The sequence below is a fragment of the Octopus bimaculoides genome, chromosome 9, assembly GCF_046866305.1.
Source record: "Octopus bimaculoides isolate indiv1 chromosome 9, ASM4686630v1, whole genome shotgun sequence".
Taxonomy (NCBI): Eukaryota; Metazoa; Mollusca; class Cephalopoda; order Octopoda; family Octopodidae; genus Octopus; species Octopus bimaculoides.
This window is the reverse complement of record NC_142936.1, coordinates 8,803,242-8,824,828: the sequence shown is the minus strand read 5'-3', so window position 1 is coordinate 8,824,828 and position 21,587 is coordinate 8,803,242. Positions and strand designations below refer to the sequence as shown.

The following is a 21,587-nucleotide window of genomic DNA, read 5'->3' as shown; positions in this document are numbered from 1 at the left end:
GGATTGCAAACGCATACCTTTCAAAGTGGGAGCCTTTTCACAACTATATAACAACATTTATCCTGACCAAACTCCAACCCTATATCCTTTGAGAATGTTATAACTAGGTCAAACCATATCTAATTTTGGTTATTAGACTTATTATATGAAGAACACTGAAATTTGTTTGAGACATTTGATAAAAATATATTTATTCTTATCGTAAAGAAAACATGTTGTCGTTGCTATGAACGACAAAATATTGAGAAAGTTCGGAGATTGTTCTTGGGGTGATGTGATAATAATAGCTGTCAAAATGTTAGCTGGTCATTGCGTGTTACTATCGCCGTCCATTCATTGATTTTGTGTTATTACAGCTCCTTGGTCAGCTCCTGCCGGTGCTGCCTTCCGTTTCCGGTCTGATGTATTCCACCAACCGTTTGTCAGTAGTGGCTAAAATGCACTGAATAAATAGAAGTGGTTTGGTTCAGAATAAATCGCGCCGAAGATAAAATTGTTGTTAGATCAGGTTCCAAGCGACGTGTTGATTGGGTCAAATTTTGTTGACGACGTAAGTAAATATTATAGCGAATCTCAACCGTAATCTAGAGTTGCTTGTTTTTTTTTTACATCGGATATAGGGATCCGGGTTCAATTGCTAAATATTCCTGCTTTCGCATTACCACATAGTCCTTACTACTCCCAGCGGAATCTATTCTGTTCTAAGTACACCGGGTAGGTCACGGAAACTGACAATAATTCTATGTGTTACTACAGTAAGGCATAAGTTGCGGGTTCTCGATCAACCCCGATTTTTTAAGGCCTTGCAAAAGATCATGGGCGCGCACTTCTTCCTCGAAGCCATAACAAATATTTGAGACGAAGCACACTTTCCTATGTATCTCTAAAAGATCGATAACTTTAGTAAGAATAAAACAGTGAAAAGATCACATAAATCGACTTCGATATTTATATATACGAAAACGGATCTTGAACGTAATTTAAAACAAAAATGTAATGCTTCAGTGATTAAGATATTTGAGAAATAAATATGAACCGAATGGAATAATGATACTTTTGTGTTTTGATTACTACTGTCTTTTTAGTCTTCAGTATCAGACTTAACATAGCAGTTTTTGATATACAAGTGTCGTTTTACGTCAGAATACAATCTTTTCTAAGTCTAAAAGTTAGTAAAGAATCACAGATAATATAATATTTATCGGTACTTATTGAATTTTCTGACTTTTAACACATTTGCTGGGATTTTAATCCTTTTGATAAGTGAAGCAAAATATCGGTTGTTGCTGGTTGGCCGAGAATAAAATGCAGAACAATGTCTATTTTAGCAAGATAAACCTGCTCATTGGGTGTTACAAATGACCATAAATCACGTCTGAAACGAGCAGAGAGTCGGTTATTCAATAGATCATTACGATAGAAATAGGTTCATTGTAATGAAGAATAATAACTGCCTCTTAATATGATATCCTGAAATGCTAAGATAACGACTCCATTGCTCTGCTCTGATATTGAGCGGCATGTTCCATTCAACATTTGGATCGATCTAAAAGGACATGAATTTAGCTTTGTAATAATATTTCCTTTGTGGCATTCTTCATAGCATCAGATGTCAACTCGATTTCTTGCAGCTAACAACCTTATCGTTTCGGTTTCGGTTTCGACGTGTCACCTAAATATTTAACTTCCATATCAACGAAAAAGCCTTTTGTAGTCGCTTGATCTGCTACACATAACAGCCAAATCCCTCTCAAACCACACCATAAAGCCCTAAAAATAGGAGACATTGCATAATGTAGCTTGAGGTATATTGCTTATAAAAATAGGACAAGATAGTCAAGGCTAGAGTTGGTTGAGAGGTGACCTAGATTTAAGCAATGTCAACCGTGTATATGTATATATAATTTTGGGCGCGCGCGTTCATGTGTTCATATTTATGTGTACAGATGAACAGTTAGCGATTCACACGGCCATTACTCAGAGATTAAATTGCGCGTCTGATAAATTTAGTCAAACTGTGGTCGCACGCGACTTAAAAGATGACTTCGTACTAATCGATGGTAAGCTAGGTTTCATTGGATGAACTTGATCACAGGATGAAAATCGTTGAGGATTGATACGTAAATCGGTGCGAAACGTTGTTATATTGTGAAGGCACCATTAAAGTATAATGGAATCAGTTCGGACGAAATTAACTATCGTTAGTATGGTAAATTAATCTTTAATCTTTCTGGAATAAGTTGAAAATGATCCCCCACACCTCAAAAATGCTCGCCAGCGTGAGAAATTGGCCCTCTGTATCCAATAAACAAAGTTATCTATCTATCTGTCTGTGTGTGTGTCTACCTCTTTACCTACCTACCTACCTACCTCCTTCCCTCCCTCCCTATCTATCTATCTATCTATCTATCTATCTATCTATCTATATCCACATTTAAATACATATATACAAACGTTATGTGAATTTTCGTTAGTATTTCATTGAGAACCGTACCAATATCTTGTGTCTCACATGTTCCTAAAGAACAGTGCAACATTCCAAATAGTATATAACTATCCATAGATTATTTTCTTTTAATGAAAACAAGTAAACTAATTAGTATTACATGCACGAAACATTTCAAGATTTGTACGAAAATATTTTAGAGAGCCATGCTAAGGTCTGTAATATAACCTAACTTAGACATACAGGTTCTGTATATGTATATATATATATATATATATATATATATATATATATATATATATATATATGACAGAATCATTCATCAGACATATTTGAATATAATTTCTCTATCTCTTTCTCTCTGATTTATATACGTACTCACACGCAAACGCATAATTCTGTCTTGCCTTCTTCCTCAATGCGAATTAGATGATCATCGAATTAGATGATCTCAGAATATATACGCATGTATATGCAATTTAGACTTTGCATGCGTACCTTTCGTCTTTTACTTATTTGAATATTTAAATATGTAGATACGTCCAAGCATGCTTATATAAAGAAGGAGGCTATATGGATTGAAAAAGGGGACAGACAAATTGCTGTGTTTAATAATTAAAGATGGCTTAAATTTTGAAACTTGTCCAAAAACTTTGGTGAAGTTAGATGAAATTTTATGGATGCAAACTTTATTTTGCCCATCCGTTAGAACTAAAGGTGGGAGTCAGAAGAAATGCTGATGTTTCGTGACTAACTTACATTCAGAATATTCATGTCAATTCAACAGAAGAATTAATAGAAACACACACACACACACACACACACACACACACACACACACACACACACACACACACACACACACACACACACACACACACACACACACACACACAGAAGGAGAATTAGAATTTCTTTCTTGCATTTGGATGGCAAGATACTTGATGTGGTCTCGTGTGCTGAAACATCGTTGTATATTGGGAGAGTTATTATGCCAATAATGAACACACGCACTGATTCTATTTCCCTTCTTTATTTTTATTTGACAGGCTTGAAGTAGACTTAGGATAAGGACGGCATGTCATTGATTAGATTGCCAGTGGTGAGGAAAGGGCTTCGAAGGGCCTAGCTGATTGATTGTTTGACCAAATGATTACTCAAACAATTGATTATTAATTAACTGGTTGAATAGTTAACCAATTGACAAATAAAAGTAAGGACGTGAAATAGAACCAGTGTGTGTGTCTATTATCGGAATAACGACTTTCCCGAGATACAGTAACAAAAACAAAAAAACAATAAAATGATGTAAACTAATCTCGTGTACATGTTTAAAAATTGATGTTGTCTTTATCTTACCTATTAACTTCCATTCTCCATTTCTTATAAAACTTGACGTATCTCCGTTACCGTCTCCATCAAGCTGAAGATCAAGGTAACGCCCATCGTGGGTCCACGAACCAAATTTGAGTGTACACTTCTGATCATCAAAGGGAAACCAGGCGATGTCAATCTGACATGTACTCTTGAACATACCAGGAGGTACCCAGTGACAAAATCCATTGTAAGAGACCAGAACGTTTGTCGGGTATGTGGCATCAAACACTTCGTTAGCACTAGAATAGAATTCAACAAAAAAAAGAAACAAATAAATAAAATAGAAATAGCATCAAAGTCAACGTTAATGGTAAAATATATAAAAAAAAAATCAGATTAAATTTGTGTGGTTAAGATTTGTGTGGTTCAGTCAGAATAGGCAAGTTAGTGTCTTCTACTTTAATTCCAGGTCGACTAATGCCTTTTGAGTGAATTTAGTAGACGGAAACTGAAAGAAGCCTGTCACACACACACACACACACACACACACACACACACACACACACACACACACACACATATATATATATGCGCAGGCGTGGCTGTGTGGTAAGAAGCTTGCTTCTCATCAGCCACATGGTTCCGGGTTCAGTCCCATTGTGTGGCACCTTAAGTAAATGTCTTCTTACCTTGAGCCAACCAAAGCCTTGTGAGTGGATTTTGTAGACGGAAACTGAAAGAATCCCGTTGTATGTATATATATATATATATATATATATATATATATATATATTGAAAATGGGCAAAGCCGGTTTATGGGATTAACCTTAGGTTTCCCGTCCATAAAGGCTTTAGCTTTTTATTTGATGGTGGCTTGGAATCAAATCCCCATGATAAACGGAGATGTGTGTGTGTGTGTGCTTGTGTTTGTATGTGTGAGTCTTTGTGCTTCTGTACGTCCACCCGCCGCTTCTTTAGCCCCCCCCGTATCTTAACGGTTTAGGCATGAGAAACCGATCAAATACGTGCCCCACTTAAACGTAAATACTGAAGGTGATTTGTTCGGCTAAACCCTACAAGGGAGTGCTCCAGCATGACCGTAGTTCAATGACTGAAATAAGTAAATGATCAACGATAAAAGACTTCTTTGTTTGCTGAAATGAAGAATAAAGGGGCTTCAAAGAGAGAGGGTTAGTGTTGAAATAAAAGTTGAAAAAGAAATCCCAGTCAGCAGAGACAGAGAGGAAGAGAGTAAAACGGAGAAACGGAGGGGAGAGAGAGAGAGAGAGAGGGGAGGAGGGAGGGGGAGGGAGACACAGAGGAAGAAAGAGAGAATAAGACAAAATTAGATTTCCAGCCCCAGAAATAGCAACAGGGACCCGGCATAGAAAGAAATACAGAAACATAATCAAGTAACTGGTTTTGGATTAGAATAACCTAATAAGAAGAATTACTCTGCGTTCCTGAAATGAATACAGAAATAGTATAAAACCCATCGTTAATTTTTTTTTTAAATGGAAGGCAGGAAATGAGAATCAGAAAAAAATCGGCATTACCATTTCTTCATAAATCCTGAAATTGACGAGTAACACGTTTCTAGAATAATAATTTATCAATAATATTTGCAGGAATGAAGAAGAAATTGATCTGTCTTTGGTTTTTAGTAGAGATAAAACGATCAAATATTAAAAGACTTTTTAGAAGAAGACCTCAAGCCAATGCGGGAGCCTCAATATTGTAGCTCACCTCCTAGAAATAACAGTCAAATTTTCATCAAATCATGAACAACCTTCTGAAGCGACGGAATACAAATTGAATAAGGTAGTTTGGAGTATACTGTGTGAGAACGGAAAAAAAACGGCTTCGTTATAGTCGGAACGTCTATGACCATAGGGTGGTTCGATCAGTGTTGACCTGGAGTTAAACAAGAACAAAAACAACATCAACATTAAATAAGGTTATTTTTTTAAAGATGATTTCAGAAGTCTTCTGAAGCTGCAAACCACAAATTTGAGGTAATCTTAATTCCAAATATATACATCTCCGTTTATCAGAGGGGTTTGATTCTAACCCACCACAAAAAAAACAAAAAAAAAAAACAAAAAAAAAACAAAAAAAAAAACAAAAAAACAAAACACACACACACCAAAACATTGTGATAAATGAATCAGTGATTCAACGCCACACAGCTGAGTGAGCTGAGTGAATTAGAGCAGCGTGAAATAAAGTGTATATATATATATACACATGTATATATATATATAATGCATATATATATATATATATATATATATAATGCATATATATATATATATATATATATATATATATAAAATCATCTCGTATTTCAGAAAACCTGAAACATGTATAATGTAGCTATATGTATTCTGCATACTATTTAATTTACCACAAGGCCAACTATCTATTATATGCAGGTCAGGACGGCTGATAATGTAATATTGTGTTAGGATACAGCCAACGCATATCGATTTAGATTAAAATTCGTCTGAGCAACCGAAGAAAAGTTGGTAAATCTTCTCTAGTAAGAGACAGTTATTCCGAAACAGATCTGTTATAAATTTCAGATACTTTTCTTTTTACTTGCGAGAACGGGAAGCATTCACATCATTTCAATCGTTACAGTAGCTAATGCTTTTATATATATAACTGCGAGAAAGTCACTATTTTCCTTTCATAAAACTTTGTGTCTTTGAGACACACGAGAGGGTGTGGAAAAGTTCCTGGCTTTGGGTAAAAGAAAATACAGGAGGATCAGTTAATTATGATTTTATTCAACATATTCACCTCTCAGACTCACACACTTATTGTAGCAGCCCTCGAGTTTTTCTAAGCCTTGTAAAAAAAACTCGGATGGTCTTTCGCGATACCCTTAAAGCTAGGAAGTTTTCAAAACCCTATCGTGCAACCTTACTGATTCCCCTGTTCTTTACATCTTGTCACCAATACTGAAGAAATCTCATCCCAGACAGCCCCTACACGTATTAGGTACTAGATGATACATCTAATTTGTACAAGAATTTCTTTGTAACAGGAAACGCTGTGCAGCACATGAATTCCGTTTCAGTATATTACCATTTTGTTCTTTTCCATGGTAGGTCGAAAGTTAAATGTAATCCAAACGATGAAGGGGCAAACCATCCGGAATAAGGTATATATACACACATTACCCATTTTTCTCTTCGGTCTCATTGTTAGTTTACATCTGACGTCTCGATTCGAAACGTTGTAGCAAAAATTAGTGATGGCTATAATTTCTATAGAATATTTGTAGAACTAACCTTAACAAAATAATTTAAAGAGCACTGCTAACGCAGTAGGACGTGATATTGACTTATAAAAAAACATTTAATATACTTTATAGTATGTTATGGTTGCATAACGAAATACCACGTACCTACAAATCATTAGTATATATATATATATATATATATATATATATATATATATATATATATATATACGACGGGTTTCTTTCAGTTTTCCTCTATCAAATCCACTCATAAGGCTTTTGTCGGTCCGAGCCTAGAGTAGATGACACTCGCCCAAGGTGCCACGTTGTAGGACTGAAACCATACGGTTGGGAAGCAAGCTGCCTACTACACAGTCACGGCAGCGCCATATGTTTTGTGAAAATTAAAAGTAGTTGAAAATTGAAGTGAGATCAGTACTTTTTTCAACGCTGGAACAATCAGGAACCAAAATAATCTCGGTGAGATTTGGAACCAGAACATGAAACGAAGTAACTGAATACCATTAGATATTTAATCTGTTATTCTGTGTCGCCATTCTATGAACTCATAACCTCTGTCAGCATTCGCTATATTATTCACACAGTTATGGTACAGTTCATTTAATACTTCTGTTACTTGTGGTTTTATGACGCCATAATTTTCCATTTTGTATGACGTCATCTCATGCTATTGTATGATGTCGACAGAACCAATTATATTGTTTTAGAACGTCATAAAGAAGTTTGAAAGTTTAAATATATTAGATACGTGTAAAACTGGTCGAATTTTTAAAATCTTGGCATCAGATTTCATTTGGTGAAAATTTAAGCAAGCTGGACTACTCTAGAGTCATCACAATTTAAAGTTCTGTTCAAAACGAAGTGAGATCAATTATGAAATGCAATTTATAAAAGAAATAATGTATTTTTATGTCATTAATAAAAAAAATCCTGTATTTTATAAACTTGATATATAAATACAGAAGTCACACTTTTGCAGGTTTTTTTTATATATAATATATAAACATATAGAGTCGCAGGAGTTATAAGAAGCTTGCTTCCTAACCACATGGTTTCGGGTTCAGTCCCACTGCATGGCACCTTGGGAAAGTGTCTTCTACTATAGCCTTGGGTCAACCAAAACCTTGTGAGTGGATTTGGTAGACGGAAACTGAAAGAAGCCTGTCGTATATATATATGTATGTATGTATGTATGTATGTATGTATGTATGTATGTATGCATTTGTGTGTTTGTTCCTTCACCATCGCTTGACAATCGATGTGGTGTGTTTACATCCCCGTAGCTTTGCGGTTCGGTAAAAAAAACTGATAGAATAAGTACTAGGCTTACAAAGAATAGGTCCTGGGATCGATTTGCTCAACTAAAGGCAGTGCTCCAGCACAGCCGCAGTCAAAATGACTGAAGCAAGTAAAAGAATAAAAGAATTGCAAATATGTATTTTTCTTGTATATTGGCACAGGATATTCTTGAAAATACAGTTTTCAGCAAAATTATGAAGAGCATTTGTAGAAGATGGAAAAAAAATGACTACATTCAGATAATTAATATGCACAAATGAAATATCTCAAGTTGTATAGGTAACAGACGGTATGCTGGTTAATTTGCTAAGCCGCATTCTTTAGAAGAACAACAAATTTAATATCTAATTAAATATGCAGATTAGTTAATTAGATATGCACATCTTAAATTTACAAAGTAGAGACAATGATTCTTCAAGTTTTCAATTGAGTTACCTTTCTCAAGAAATGTGTTATGTGTTTTGCAATGTGTCAATAGAAATACATTTGTGAATAATCGCTTCAAATAGTGGTGCACGGATAGTAATTTTAAGGGAGAAGTTAAGCTGATTATATCGACACCGGGGCTCAGCTGGTACTTATCTCATTGACCCCTCCCCACGGATAATGAAAATTAAACTCGACCTCGGCAGAATTTGAACTCGAGCGTAAAGACGGACGAAATGTCGCTAAGCATTTTGCTTCCTTCGCTAACGATTTTACCAGCTCAACGTTTTAGTATTTGTGAATGATAATCGCAGTTTTAATAACATTTATTCAAAATGAGTACTGCAGCTAGCTTCTTGTTCGGCCAGTTCCTTGAGTGCTTCTCTTGTTGAACAGAAAGTTTGAGAACAGTTTGTAGGAAGCCTCAACTTTGCAGATTCAAAATAAATATTTAGCGTTTAGATCAATCAAACAGCGAGGAATTTTAAAGCGAAAATATACCGCCCACCACAAATGGGCGTGACACTGTTGAATAAACGGTTTTTTTTTCTGAAAGATAATCACATGACAATGGTTCGAGAGATCAGGGTATTACACATTTAAATATGCAGATGCATTGACTCTAAGACAAAAATATTAAATTTTGTGTGGGTGTAGCTTTTTAAAATTTAGGTTAGCTGATGTGTGTGTGATATCCACGTAGAAAAATTAGGTCTTTTTCAGGGCGACATAATATCTGGCCAAAGTATATCTGCATGGGTCACTACTTTCAAAGTTTGCTACACTGTTAAGAAAAACACAGTCTATGAATACATCAAAAGTGTGTGTATGTGTGTGTGTGTGTGTGTGTGTGTGTGTGTGTGTGTGAGTGCGTGAGTGATTTTATGAGTATGAAGGGTCCTTGTATGTGGATGTGATTTGTGTATTTATAGATCTTCAAAGAGATATATTTGAATTTCACACGGATCTACAGAAAGTGAACATACGGTTCTTAATAAATAAGTATATTTTAGTAACACCAGTCACTCTCCATTTATTTCATTTTGAGTTTCTTAAAAGGGAATATTATCATCTACTGCTCTGATTATTTACATCCTGTTTCTAAATTATGAGAAAATATTAAGGGCGGAAATACTAACGTAACCGAATCTGTTTGCCTTTAGCAACATAAGAGGTTAAATTTGTCTTCAACTGTTGTTCGGTGTTAATGAAACGAAACAATGAACTTGAGACAGGGGCATTAGTTTTCAAGTCAGCCACCTACAGTGAAATAGTTATAGTCTGTTGATGCTAATAAAGTAGATATTTAAATAGAAACACAAGATAGGAATCTCTGTAGATCATTTCAATTATTGCTTCTAATTTAATCATCAAAGAGAAAATAGAGAAGAAAAAAACGAGGGAGTGAGCGAGCGAGTGAGAACAAGAGAGAGGTAGTGAGAGAGAGAGAGAGTGAGAAAGAGAGTGAGGGAGAGAAAGAGTGAATTTTTTACAGACGTGATTAAATAACTACTTTGTTGAACCACTTGATGCATTATTCGAGTTTTCTCTATGGGAATGCTGATATATTCTGACAAAGTAACAAGATATATATATTGTAAGGCGAGCGCATATAATCAATAGAGTAATTACGGATACTTAATCTAGCGGCCTTAAAATTATGGTATTTGAAATTTGTAGGACCTCTGAAATCATTCCACACTGAGCCGCTACTTCTCTGAATTGAAAGATCACAGTCCGGTGTTATGAATGTGTGGTTAGAATGTCGCAGGAAAGAACCGTAAGACGGATTCTTCAAACCGAACCAAGCGGCAGAAGAGCTAGGGGTAGAGCAAGAACAGGCTGGTTGGATAATGTTCATAGTCTCAGTTGGTTCCGCTTGGGAATCCACACGGGAAGTTAAATGATGGTTGCTTTTGAGAAAACCTAAAAGAAGAAGTGAGAGTCAACTGCACCCTCGTGACTCTCCCAGGAATAGTGAGCGGAGAACATGGATAACGGTGGTGCACCAGCATGACCGCAGCCACTTGGCTGAAACCCATAAATAAATAAAAATGCAATACTGGATTTGATACGACAAAGTATACACAGCACAGTGATCTACTATTTAGAATAATTCCTAAACAATTTAGAAATATTAAAATAAAACTAGGAGCAACAGTGGTTTACTGCTATCAAAAGCATAAAAGGAAGTAATATGCATCGATCCTATAAGCTCAAGAAGCAGAGATAATCACAGTTTCTGCGAGGTTTAAGGAACTGAAAACACAAAACTCCCGCCTCTAGGCAGGACACAAGTTCGTCAAAGGATTAATTCCTCAGATCTTTCAAGCCACCTCCTCTCCTGGGTTTGGCCTTGTCATAGCGAGGGGGCTTGCGTGTTTTATGTACTTCCTATGAAAGCCCCTCTGATACCAATGCTCTATCTCCCGGTAGACGAAGCTACGCATTTACAACGCATCGGTCCTCTCCATCCTCCTCTATAGTGTAGAAACGTGGTCCCTCTTGAAGACGTTGGCCAAGAAGATCGACGGCTTCGATAACAGAGCCCTGAGAACCATTGAGAATATCACATCAGATGGTATCATCACGTTACCAACAAAAAATTGTGTGCGTGCACGCATCAGCCCGCAGCCTCTTACCTTATAGTTATCCGTTGCATGCACCGATATGGACATGTCCTCTGTCTTCCGCTAGATCATCCTATCACGGCTTTAGTCTCATTCGACGTAGCAGCTGCGGGCCGGAAGAAGCCTCGTGGCAGACCCTTCACCAGATGGCTAGACGTAATTAAGAAAAATCTCCAGAGGCTCGACGACACCTAGAAGGATGCAGAGGGGCTGGCACGAGACCTCTGACGATGGAGAGCACTGGTGGACCTTGTAGGCTCTTCGCAATGATGACATCTCTGGGACCACTAACCTTGGATGACCTCAGCCCCATCAAACAAGAGCATGAAGCAAGCAAGCATCTCTTCCAGTCATTAATTTTCAGCTGAATGAACTGAATCAATGTTGAAGAAACGTGAAATGAAGTGCCTTGCTCAAGGATATCGTATCAACTGGTTAGAGACTTGAACCTACATCGTAATGATCAGGAGGATAACACTCAAATCAGTACGCCACGCGCTTTACAGCTAGCTCCATACATTCATCAAATGGATATACTTTTGCAATAAACTACGTGACGATAACCAGAAGAAAAATGGCTGGCTAGCTGCATAAAGTGCTAAATTACGCCTGACTAATTCTCTTTCACAAAAATCTCTGGCCTTCTCTCTAAATGAGAAACTATTTTACGTAACTCAAATCACTAACTGTGAGAAATAGTCACGTAAACGTCTAGTGAAAAGTTATCTACAATAACCTGACCACCACTGTGGGTCGTCATGACACGTGATTAAAACTGAAGTTAAGTTCTGCGGCTGATGAAAGCGTTAACTATATCTGTGATAGAAAGCCTGGCTAAATGCTACTGCTGTTCTTTTGATGAACACAACCAATAGTTTTAGTTTCTAACTCTTAAATGCCATATCGAACCGACTCTACGAGTAATTTGGATTCCATGATGGGAGACTTTCATTTCATTCCTAAATAATATTCTTAGAAGGCTAACATTTCCCATTTTCGAAACTCCTAAAAGACCCAGGTTTCATATACTTGAAGGCATCTGTTACGTCTCTCGCTACATCTATCAAGTGATTTCCCTCATAATTCATTCCTTTTTTTTTCGTGAAGGTACATGGCCTAGTGGTTAGGGTGTTCCATTCACGATCAAAGGATGCTGATTTCGATTCCAAGACTGGGCGCTGCATTGTGTCTTTGAGTAAAACACTTCATTTCACGTTGCTCCCGTCCACTCAGCTCTAAATGAGTGAGTCTGCAACGGAATGGTATCCCGTTCAGGGACGATGTTTTGATTTCGGTGACTTACGCCCCATAGAAACCTATGGGTCTTAAGGTCTTGAAACACTGACACCAAGAGGATTTGTTTCATTTCATGAATATTTTTAGAGTATTTTGGTTATTTTTATTGTTTCTATACTGAAAAACTTCACTCACAAAAGTCGTTAGTCTAAAAGTATACCGATATTTGTGATTTTCATCGCTTAGTTAGAGAGAGAGAAGAGCAGCACTTCTGCCGCGTCAAGACTGACAAGAGAAAGAGGAAAGTTATCCTCATCCGCAGACTCTACTGATGTTAAATCAGAACAGATTAGATTAACAATATATTCAACGTCTATCTGGATCGACTCCAGTTAATATATTTCTGGTAGCCAGAATTTGCAGCATCTTTCTCGGTGTGAAAACAGTTGATGTAGAGGTTACATCTATTTGAAGAACAATTGTATTTGAAGTGGAAGCCAAACTTGTATTTTCTGTAACTGTGCTGTACTAAGTGTGGATACCGTGTAAGCATTAATGTGACTTTTATTTCTTTGCGGATCGAAATCAGAAGAATGTAGGTAAAATATAAAATAGGACAATTGATTTCTCGATTAGCAGCAATACTTCGGACGATATAAAAGCGGGAGAAACATGGAACTGTATGGTATCCAAGAACTTAGGAGAATTGAAACTACTACTACTAGACGGAACCAGGTTGCGAACTTTTAGATAATTAGATATAAAAAAAAAATAACGAAAAGCATAAAATGATGTTTTAATTTTTTTTTCTTTTTATGTTCTCAGATTAAATTGCTTGTTGAATTGTTTTGCAAAATCTCTGTTGGAAATGTCGATCTGATGTTAATATGCAAATATCGATTCGATATCATACTTACATGAAAAGTAGCATAAGCGTTGGGTGTTCAATTCGTATAGCAGGCCAGCTTCTGTACATAGTTTTTTTAAAAAAGTTATAGGATTAAATTCAGCGTTGACATTTTGATGGCATTAATCCTTTTTTCTTCTTCCTCTTTCATTCAAGAGACAAAGATTAAGGTGGTTACCCTACTGTAGTTTTCATGCTTCAGTGAATCTCGGGGACGGAATATATTTTCAGATATGAAACGAAGTTTAATGTCACAGGTTGAATATATATTTGGTATATGCAGATTGGTTGATATTTTTGACGGACATAACAGATGTGTTTATATAATGCATCATTACCATAATGCTTGCGTTTTTCAATGAAGTGTAAACGATATTTCATTAGGCATATATTAATAAAATTTTCTACAGTTGTGTTTTTGCATGACTTCTAGAATATTTCTCTTAAGACATACACAAATATTATATTATATATATATATATATATATATATATATATATATATATATATATATATATATATATATATATATCTTTGCAAGGTTAATATTGAAGAAAACAAAATAGTTCTCACGAAAAAGTTTAATACATATTAATATATTTACTTACTGATTTCTAGGCTAAAATCTAATTTTAAAGTGTTTTCTTTTTACTTATCAGTAATAAGTTATAGATAAGCAAGATTCCCGATGTTTTAAATTACTCGTATGTAACAGAAACTCCATTGGGATGAACAAGTTATTTCTTTATTTCTATTTGTATCTCGTCTATGAAAAAAAATGCAACTATATACTTTATCACGGGTCTTTTATCGATTGGATAACTACCTATCTTTATCAACAAAACCTCCTACTTCTTGCAATGTATACCAGAGCAGATTAACTAGTTCGCGTCAGCATCTTACCATATTTTTAAAAAATGTCACAGCGGGCGAGTATTAACGTTATTCTATTCGTACGAAGCTCTAATGCCTATAATCCTATGTAACCCCTTTGTTAGATCATCATAGTGATGCCATTATAACGGACTCAGAGACAACGACCATCCAATGGAAATGAAATCTCAACTGCCAAATCTCCATTTAACTGTGAACATTGATCTGAAGTAAGTTTCAAATACGACGTTAAGAGACTAAACATCCAGTGCAAATCGTAAGCATACACATGTCGTATCACTCATGTCGACGTCTGTAGACTATGTTTATTAAGAAAACGTTTATGGGAAGTCAATATCAAGTTGAGTTGTATGCATGTTTAATAGCGAAATATATTTCCTACGTGTTGTGTTGAGAAAATCCTTGTTTCAGAGTATAGAAAAAAAAATCATTAATCGAAATTCCGATGATGAATTAAAGCCAATTTAAAATTCAATGATAATATTTAGCAATGGGATCATGACGAAACCATTGACGATGTCTCACTGGACATTTCATTGGACGTTAAAAGAGACATAAAAGCAGATACACTACTTATATCTTGATACCCTTGCATAGGTCGGATAAAACATACAATCAAATAATTCCGAATTGCACAATATCCGAAAATAAACATTAATGCGATATCTAGAGCAAATCTTTTACAAATATACTTGTAGAATCTCTTTCTTGCACTTGTAAAAAATTTCAGTCTCATTCCAGTCTCAGAAAACTTGAAAACTGATTATATATATATATATATATATATATATATATATATATATATATATACACACACACACAAAGCAAGCAGAATCAATAAGCTCCTTAAATATCAATCTGTTTTGATTCGCATATCCTATTGACACATACAGACGACCAACAACCGATGCAGTGAATATAATTGAGAAGTGATTAATCACTGTAATTAGCTTGGTAATTTGATATGTTGAATACTATATTTAATGGTTGATTAAAGTAAATATCTAAAATGATGGGATGTGTGAGTTATGTTCAATTAAGTATACTATTTCTTTTCCAATCTATTTCGTCTCTACCGTGCTCATACATACAAAAGTAGTAGAACTGTAAATATACTAGTTAGCCTACAGTGAGAAGCAACATTAATTGTATCGATACCATCCGGTTTAGGGGAGCCAGCAAAGGCCTTGGGTACAATATTTTTTTTGCAGAGCAAACCGACTAAAAAGTATTGGGTTGCCTCAAACCACCGCAAATACCAAATGATAAATGCAATAGAACAATGACTTTTAAACTCCAATCAAGTTGGTTTTATCTAGGTCCTTTGTGGCAAACACCGTCATTAAAAGAAAGGAATGCGATTTAGAAATAAACTAGATAGGGGAGATAATCGGCGTGTCCAGACTGCCGCATTGTACAACATATGATAAATTAACTCGAGTCAGAATGATTGATAACTCGAGAGAGACATGATATGTCTGAAGCACTGGATATGTGGCTGTGACTCATTACGATTCATTATCAGTTCTGGATACGAGTCCTAGGACTCATAGGCTCAGTTATCCCGTTCCTATGGCGTATAAGTGACCGAGATCATAATATTCTTCCAGTCCGTTGCAGGTTTGCTTTACAGATGAGTGGCCTTGGAGTAACGTGAAATGAAGTGTTTTGCTCAAAAACACAACACATCGCTCGGTCCGACAATGTTGTGAATAACACCTTGACTTTCGACGGACAACATATTTGCCATGAGTTTATTCTATGAAAATTGATCTAGAGCTAAGCAAAATCAAGGTTTACATGCATAACATCACACTGGAAGCGTTAATATCGAGTTATAACAGGTCACAACGCTTTCGTTAACACGATTCTGACAAACTTCCACCATAAACAACATAATGAAGTTTATTATTTTTCTTAAATACCCTGTTTAAGAAAATGGATTTATAAAATTATAGGATTTGATCGTTTTGCGTTTTGATATTGCTTCTCTGACCGACAAAGTTAATCACACTCAGTTAACTGTTGTAAAAGGACTTCAAAGAACCGAAACGATAATCAAAGCCCAATTAACTGTAATTGTTGAGTTACCTGTAGGTAATATAATCAAGGTATGATATTTTACTCAGAATGCAGGAATATTGAATTAGGGATGCACTCCAATATGTTGCAAATTTTCTTTCTCAGATCCAAGCCCAAAGTAAAAGGGTTAATTGAATTTTATAGAATAGTTCTGTCAAATGCGTTAACAGAAACACAGCTTCTCGGTTTAGTGGTTAACGTTTCACATCACATGTTATCCATATACCTGTATAGAATTACGTCCTCGACTTTGAAGTTTCCTAAAAGTGATAATTAGAATAAACCAAAGATTTAACATGAATGTCTAGCCATATTTCTAGAATCAAAAGACTTATGTAACATATAACAGATTTAGGTTTTGGAAGATTTAATTAACCCTTGCAAACGTACTTCAGTCCAGTATCGGTCTTAGGTTTTGTTCTATCATGTATGACAAAGCAATTACTTTATTGCTTTTGCAGGTATTTCTTTTGAAAGATTACCTTTTACGTTGCAATTAGTTCCTTGCTTATGTTGTAGATGTTAATTGTTCCGCGACAACGGATAACTTTTGTATATTCTAATAAGCCACAGTGTTAGAATCCCGTATTTTTAACTGTCATGGGCTTCTAGAGAATCTCCTCTAAAAAACAGAGTGAACTAAATTTCGAATCGTGCTGGCGATATAATCACAATATTTTACTTACATTACTTAAATAAGTTTCAGCCGAAGTTGGCCCACCACCTGGAAGATATACACAGTCGGCTCTTGGGTACCATATCCCATTCGAGCAGAGAGTTGTTATTTTCAGTGACATATTCGGGTGTGGGTGGTCTGTCTAGTATTTGTTGGAGGTAATCATCTAGGGACCGTTTGGATTCCATGAAATCACTTTCCTCCTTTATGTGGGTTGGCACGATGTTGAAGAGAGCAGGGCCAGTTGAGGTGAAATACTTCTGTCGTAGTGTTGTGATACGACACGAACATGATTTCTGTAGCGGACGTATGGCACGGAGGCCAATCCTTGGATGAATTTTAAAGATGTTACCTATATCATTTAGTTAATGTTGATGGAATATTTTCCACATCATACAGATGATATAGCGCTCACAGCGGCGTTGATTCACTTTACGATTGAAATAATTCGCTGAAATGAACTATCAATTAGAGTACTTCACATCAACAGGCATACCTAATCAGTGACAGCCTTGAACAAGACGTTCCTACACACAAAACAAGGCTAATTCTACACATGCTTTCTAAATAGAGTTGACTCCGCACGCGATGCTGACTGAAGAAATTTACTTTCAATAGATGCTGTCATCACAATACAGGACCCATTATACACACGATGCTCTATGGAGAAAGGAAATATTCTAATCTTCAACTCTACTTTAACGGAAAGCTTATTATAAGTTGAATAATCACACAATATAGACTCATGATGTTTTTACAGAAGCACTTGAATGGACGTGTGCATACACTTTATAAAGACAAATTTGTATAGACACACATGTACAGCTCCAGCCCCACATATATGTATTCTCCGAAGTATATCTATATATATTTTCCAAAGCAGATTATATATATATATATATATATATATATATATATATATATATATATATACACAGTAGCGAGCAAAGTAAAAAAGAACGATTAATATTTTTTTAATGTCGGAAAAGCTAGCGAACGTACAAATTCGTAATTGGTTTCGTAAACGCGGTTAACCAATAACTAAATTTAGGCCACAAAGGCGGTGAGCTAGCGTATCGTTAGCATACCGGTGAAAACGCTTAGCAGTATATTTTCTGTCTTTACGTTCTGAGTTAAAATTCTGCCGAGGTTGATTTATCATTTCGTGCTTTCGAGGTCAATAAAATAGGTACCAGTGAAGCAATGGAATTGGTGCAATCAATTTACCCCTCCCCGAAATTGCAGGTCTCGTGCCAAAATTTGAAACCAATATTTAGGCCACTAGGATTAGCGTTGTCTGTAAAATAAAATGATTCCATCAGAGAGTCAAAATGTGATTTCAGACACGGCTGCCGAAATCTTATTAAATCCAAAGGGAGGTGACTTCTAGATGTCGTATGAAGCTCTTAACTACTACCGATGCAAAATGAATATTTTATTTCCTGTTTCGGTGCTATCAACACCCTCACACATAAAAAAAGGTTATTTCAGAAACAACAGTAAAATTTCTCCGGAATTATTTGGTTCAGTCTTCAGTAAGATACCTCACTTAATAAACAGTGCTTTCTTATTGAGATTTGTATTTTTCAGTTTTTTACCTTAGTTACTTTATTTGTTTTTGCAAATTATATTGATTTTTTTTTGTTTCATGGAATCGCAGTAAGATTTAATACCATTTATCACTTGCAATATAAGGTAAAGACTAGAGCAGAAATTGAAATAAATAGCTGCAATATATTTCGCATTGCCAGTTGTTTTTATTGCCACGATTTAAAGGTAATTCAATGTAAATGAGACAGACATTTTCCAGACACAATCTTTGAAAATACTATAACTGTTTCAACGGTGAACTTTTCATTAGACCTAGGTTTAGGTGAAATTTTCGAAGACTATTAAAACTACTTTTTCTTAAAAATAACGACACAAAAAAGTTTCCTTTCTGATAATTTAGTATTTTAAATAGACTTAAACTCTGCATTTATTGCCCGCTTTTTATAACTGTTTTGTACAAGTCAGTTTCTTGGTCGTCTTACGTTGTTTTTCGAAACTGACGACGAGGGTAATGATAAATAAGACTTGCAATCTTCCAGCAAATTTACACAAGAGACTTTTTTTATTCGACACTAATTTCCCACCCTAATCCTTCAACCTTCTTTGTCTTAACCTGTTTTCATACACTTCATCATCAATATCATAGACGTAGGAGTGGCCGTGTGGTAAGTAGCTTGCTTCCCAACCACATGGTTCTGGGTTCAGTCCCACTGCGTGGCACCTTGGGCAAGTGTCTTCTACTATAACCTCGGGCCGACCAAAACCTTGTGAGTGGATTTGGTAGACGGAAACTGAAAGAAGCCCGTCGTATATATATATATATATATATATATATATATGTAAGTGTGTGATTATATCTTTGTGTGTCTGTGTTTGTCCCCCCAACATCGCTTGACAACCGATGCTGGTGTGTTTAGGTCCCCGTAACTTAGCAGTGTGCTACCACCTCTTAGCCATTACTGTTGCCAGATCTACTCTGGCTTGGAGCAGTAGTATTTGCCAGGCACCCAGCTACGGAATCGCCTCCAGAAGATGAACAGTCAGAGATACTCCAATGGACCCAGAGCAGATGTAACCCTTCAGCTCCTTAGCTGCTCATCTAAGAGGAAACAACTCCATAAAAATCTTTAATCCCGATAGCCGATGGGTCGGTGGGATGAAACCAATACAATTTGAAGGACGGGAAGGGGGACAGGTTCTATACAAAACACGCTCACTATAATAATATTCATCATGCAGATGGGTCAACAAACTAAGACGCCTGCATCGACACCAACACAATATCTTCAGAAATCCAGTGGCGACTAAGAACACTGCGCAGGTATGTCTTACTGAATTCTCATTCGTCAAAGTGACGTGAAAGTTGAGTCAGTCCGTGCTGTATGTAATGGCAGTGATAATGAACCATCTCAAAAGGTTACGCTTAGAAACCTAGGCCAAGGACTTTGATTGCTGTCCGATTCGAACTACTATGCGCAAGTTGGTAACTTATCAACAGGGAGGGCCTTTGAGGGCCTTAAGTCAGTCCGTGGTGTATGTAATGGCAGTGATAACAAACCACCTCGAACGGTTAAGTTTAGAAACCTAGGCCAAGGACTTTGATTGCAGTACGATTCGAACTGTCAAATGCAAGTTGGTAACTTATCAACATGGAGGGCCTGCCTTTGAAGGCCATGAGAGTTGTAGTTTGGAAGCGATCAATACCAATATAAAAGAGGTTTATTCTCCTCTACTGATATTACAACTTGACGGGTTATAAATATAATATCAATGAACAAAAAAATATTAAATATTCGTTGTTTAATGGTTCAAAAATCTGAAAGATTATATCGGAGACAAGGAGAAAGGAATCCCATGGGTTAAAGTCTGCGACTTGGTTCCATCACTTCGATTGTTTTTCATTGACATTGAATATACTGTTAATATCATTGCGAAAACATGAATTTCTAAGTTCCCCAGTTACCATTTCTCATAAATAAATAAGATGATCACATATGCATTGATATCTTTTATTTATTCTGTCCTATTACTTTCCTTGTTTATATAACATTTTATCTTTTATCACTTATTTGTTGTAATCACCACTGCGGCCATGCCGGGGCACTACCTTGATAGGTTTTAGTCGAAAATATCGACCCTAGAAGTTATTATTTTAAAAGTCTGGTACTTATTCTAGCGGTCCCTTTTTATCGAACCGATAAGTTACAGGGACATAAACAACCTAATACCGGTTTCTAGCAGTGGAACAAGTGCAAATACAGACGCAAGGACATTCACACACACACACACACACACACACACTGCTAAGCATTTCGCTCGGCATGCTAACGTTTCTTATTTCTTTACTGCCCACATGGGGCTAAACATAGAGGGGACAAACAAGGACAGACAAAGGGATTAAGTCAATTACATCGACCCCCAGTTCGTAACTGATACTTAATTTATCGACCCCGAAAGGATGAAAGGCAAAGTCGACCTCGGCGGAATTTGAACTCAGAACGTAACGGTAGACGAAATACCGCTAAGCATTTCGCCCGGCATGCTAACGTTTCTGCCAGCTCGCCGCCTTAGATGAGGAGATATTGGCACGAATACCATCTTAACTTCACACCAAGCTACTGTGGAACCAATCTAGTAAAAAAAAAATGTGTCTTTTCTTTGTTTTTTTTTTCCTTTTGCACTTGTAGCGTCAGCTACATAATCTTCACTGCCATAGCCACAAAGCCTGATATTGCGGTTGAGGCAGTTGCCATGCATCGAATCCGGCGCTCAAATGACACTCATTTTATCGACCCCGAAGGGACGAAAATCAAGGTGGGCCTCGGCGGAATTTGAACTTAGAACAAAGCAGG

The 21,587-nt window shown here is 36.3% G+C and overlaps 1 protein-coding gene across 1 annotated transcript in view; it reads right to left on the bottom strand.

The window, feature by feature from the left end:
• LOC106882137 (neuronal acetylcholine receptor subunit alpha-7) overlaps positions 1 to 21,587 on the bottom strand; it is a 608,484-nt gene that overhangs the window by 35,608 nt on the left and 551,289 nt on the right. The window contains exon 8 of the mRNA XM_052970401.2: positions 3,806 to 4,062. Coding sequence (XP_052826361.1) covers positions 3,806 to 4,062 — 257 coding nt within the window. The remainder of the gene's footprint in view (positions 1 to 3,805; positions 4,063 to 21,587) is intronic.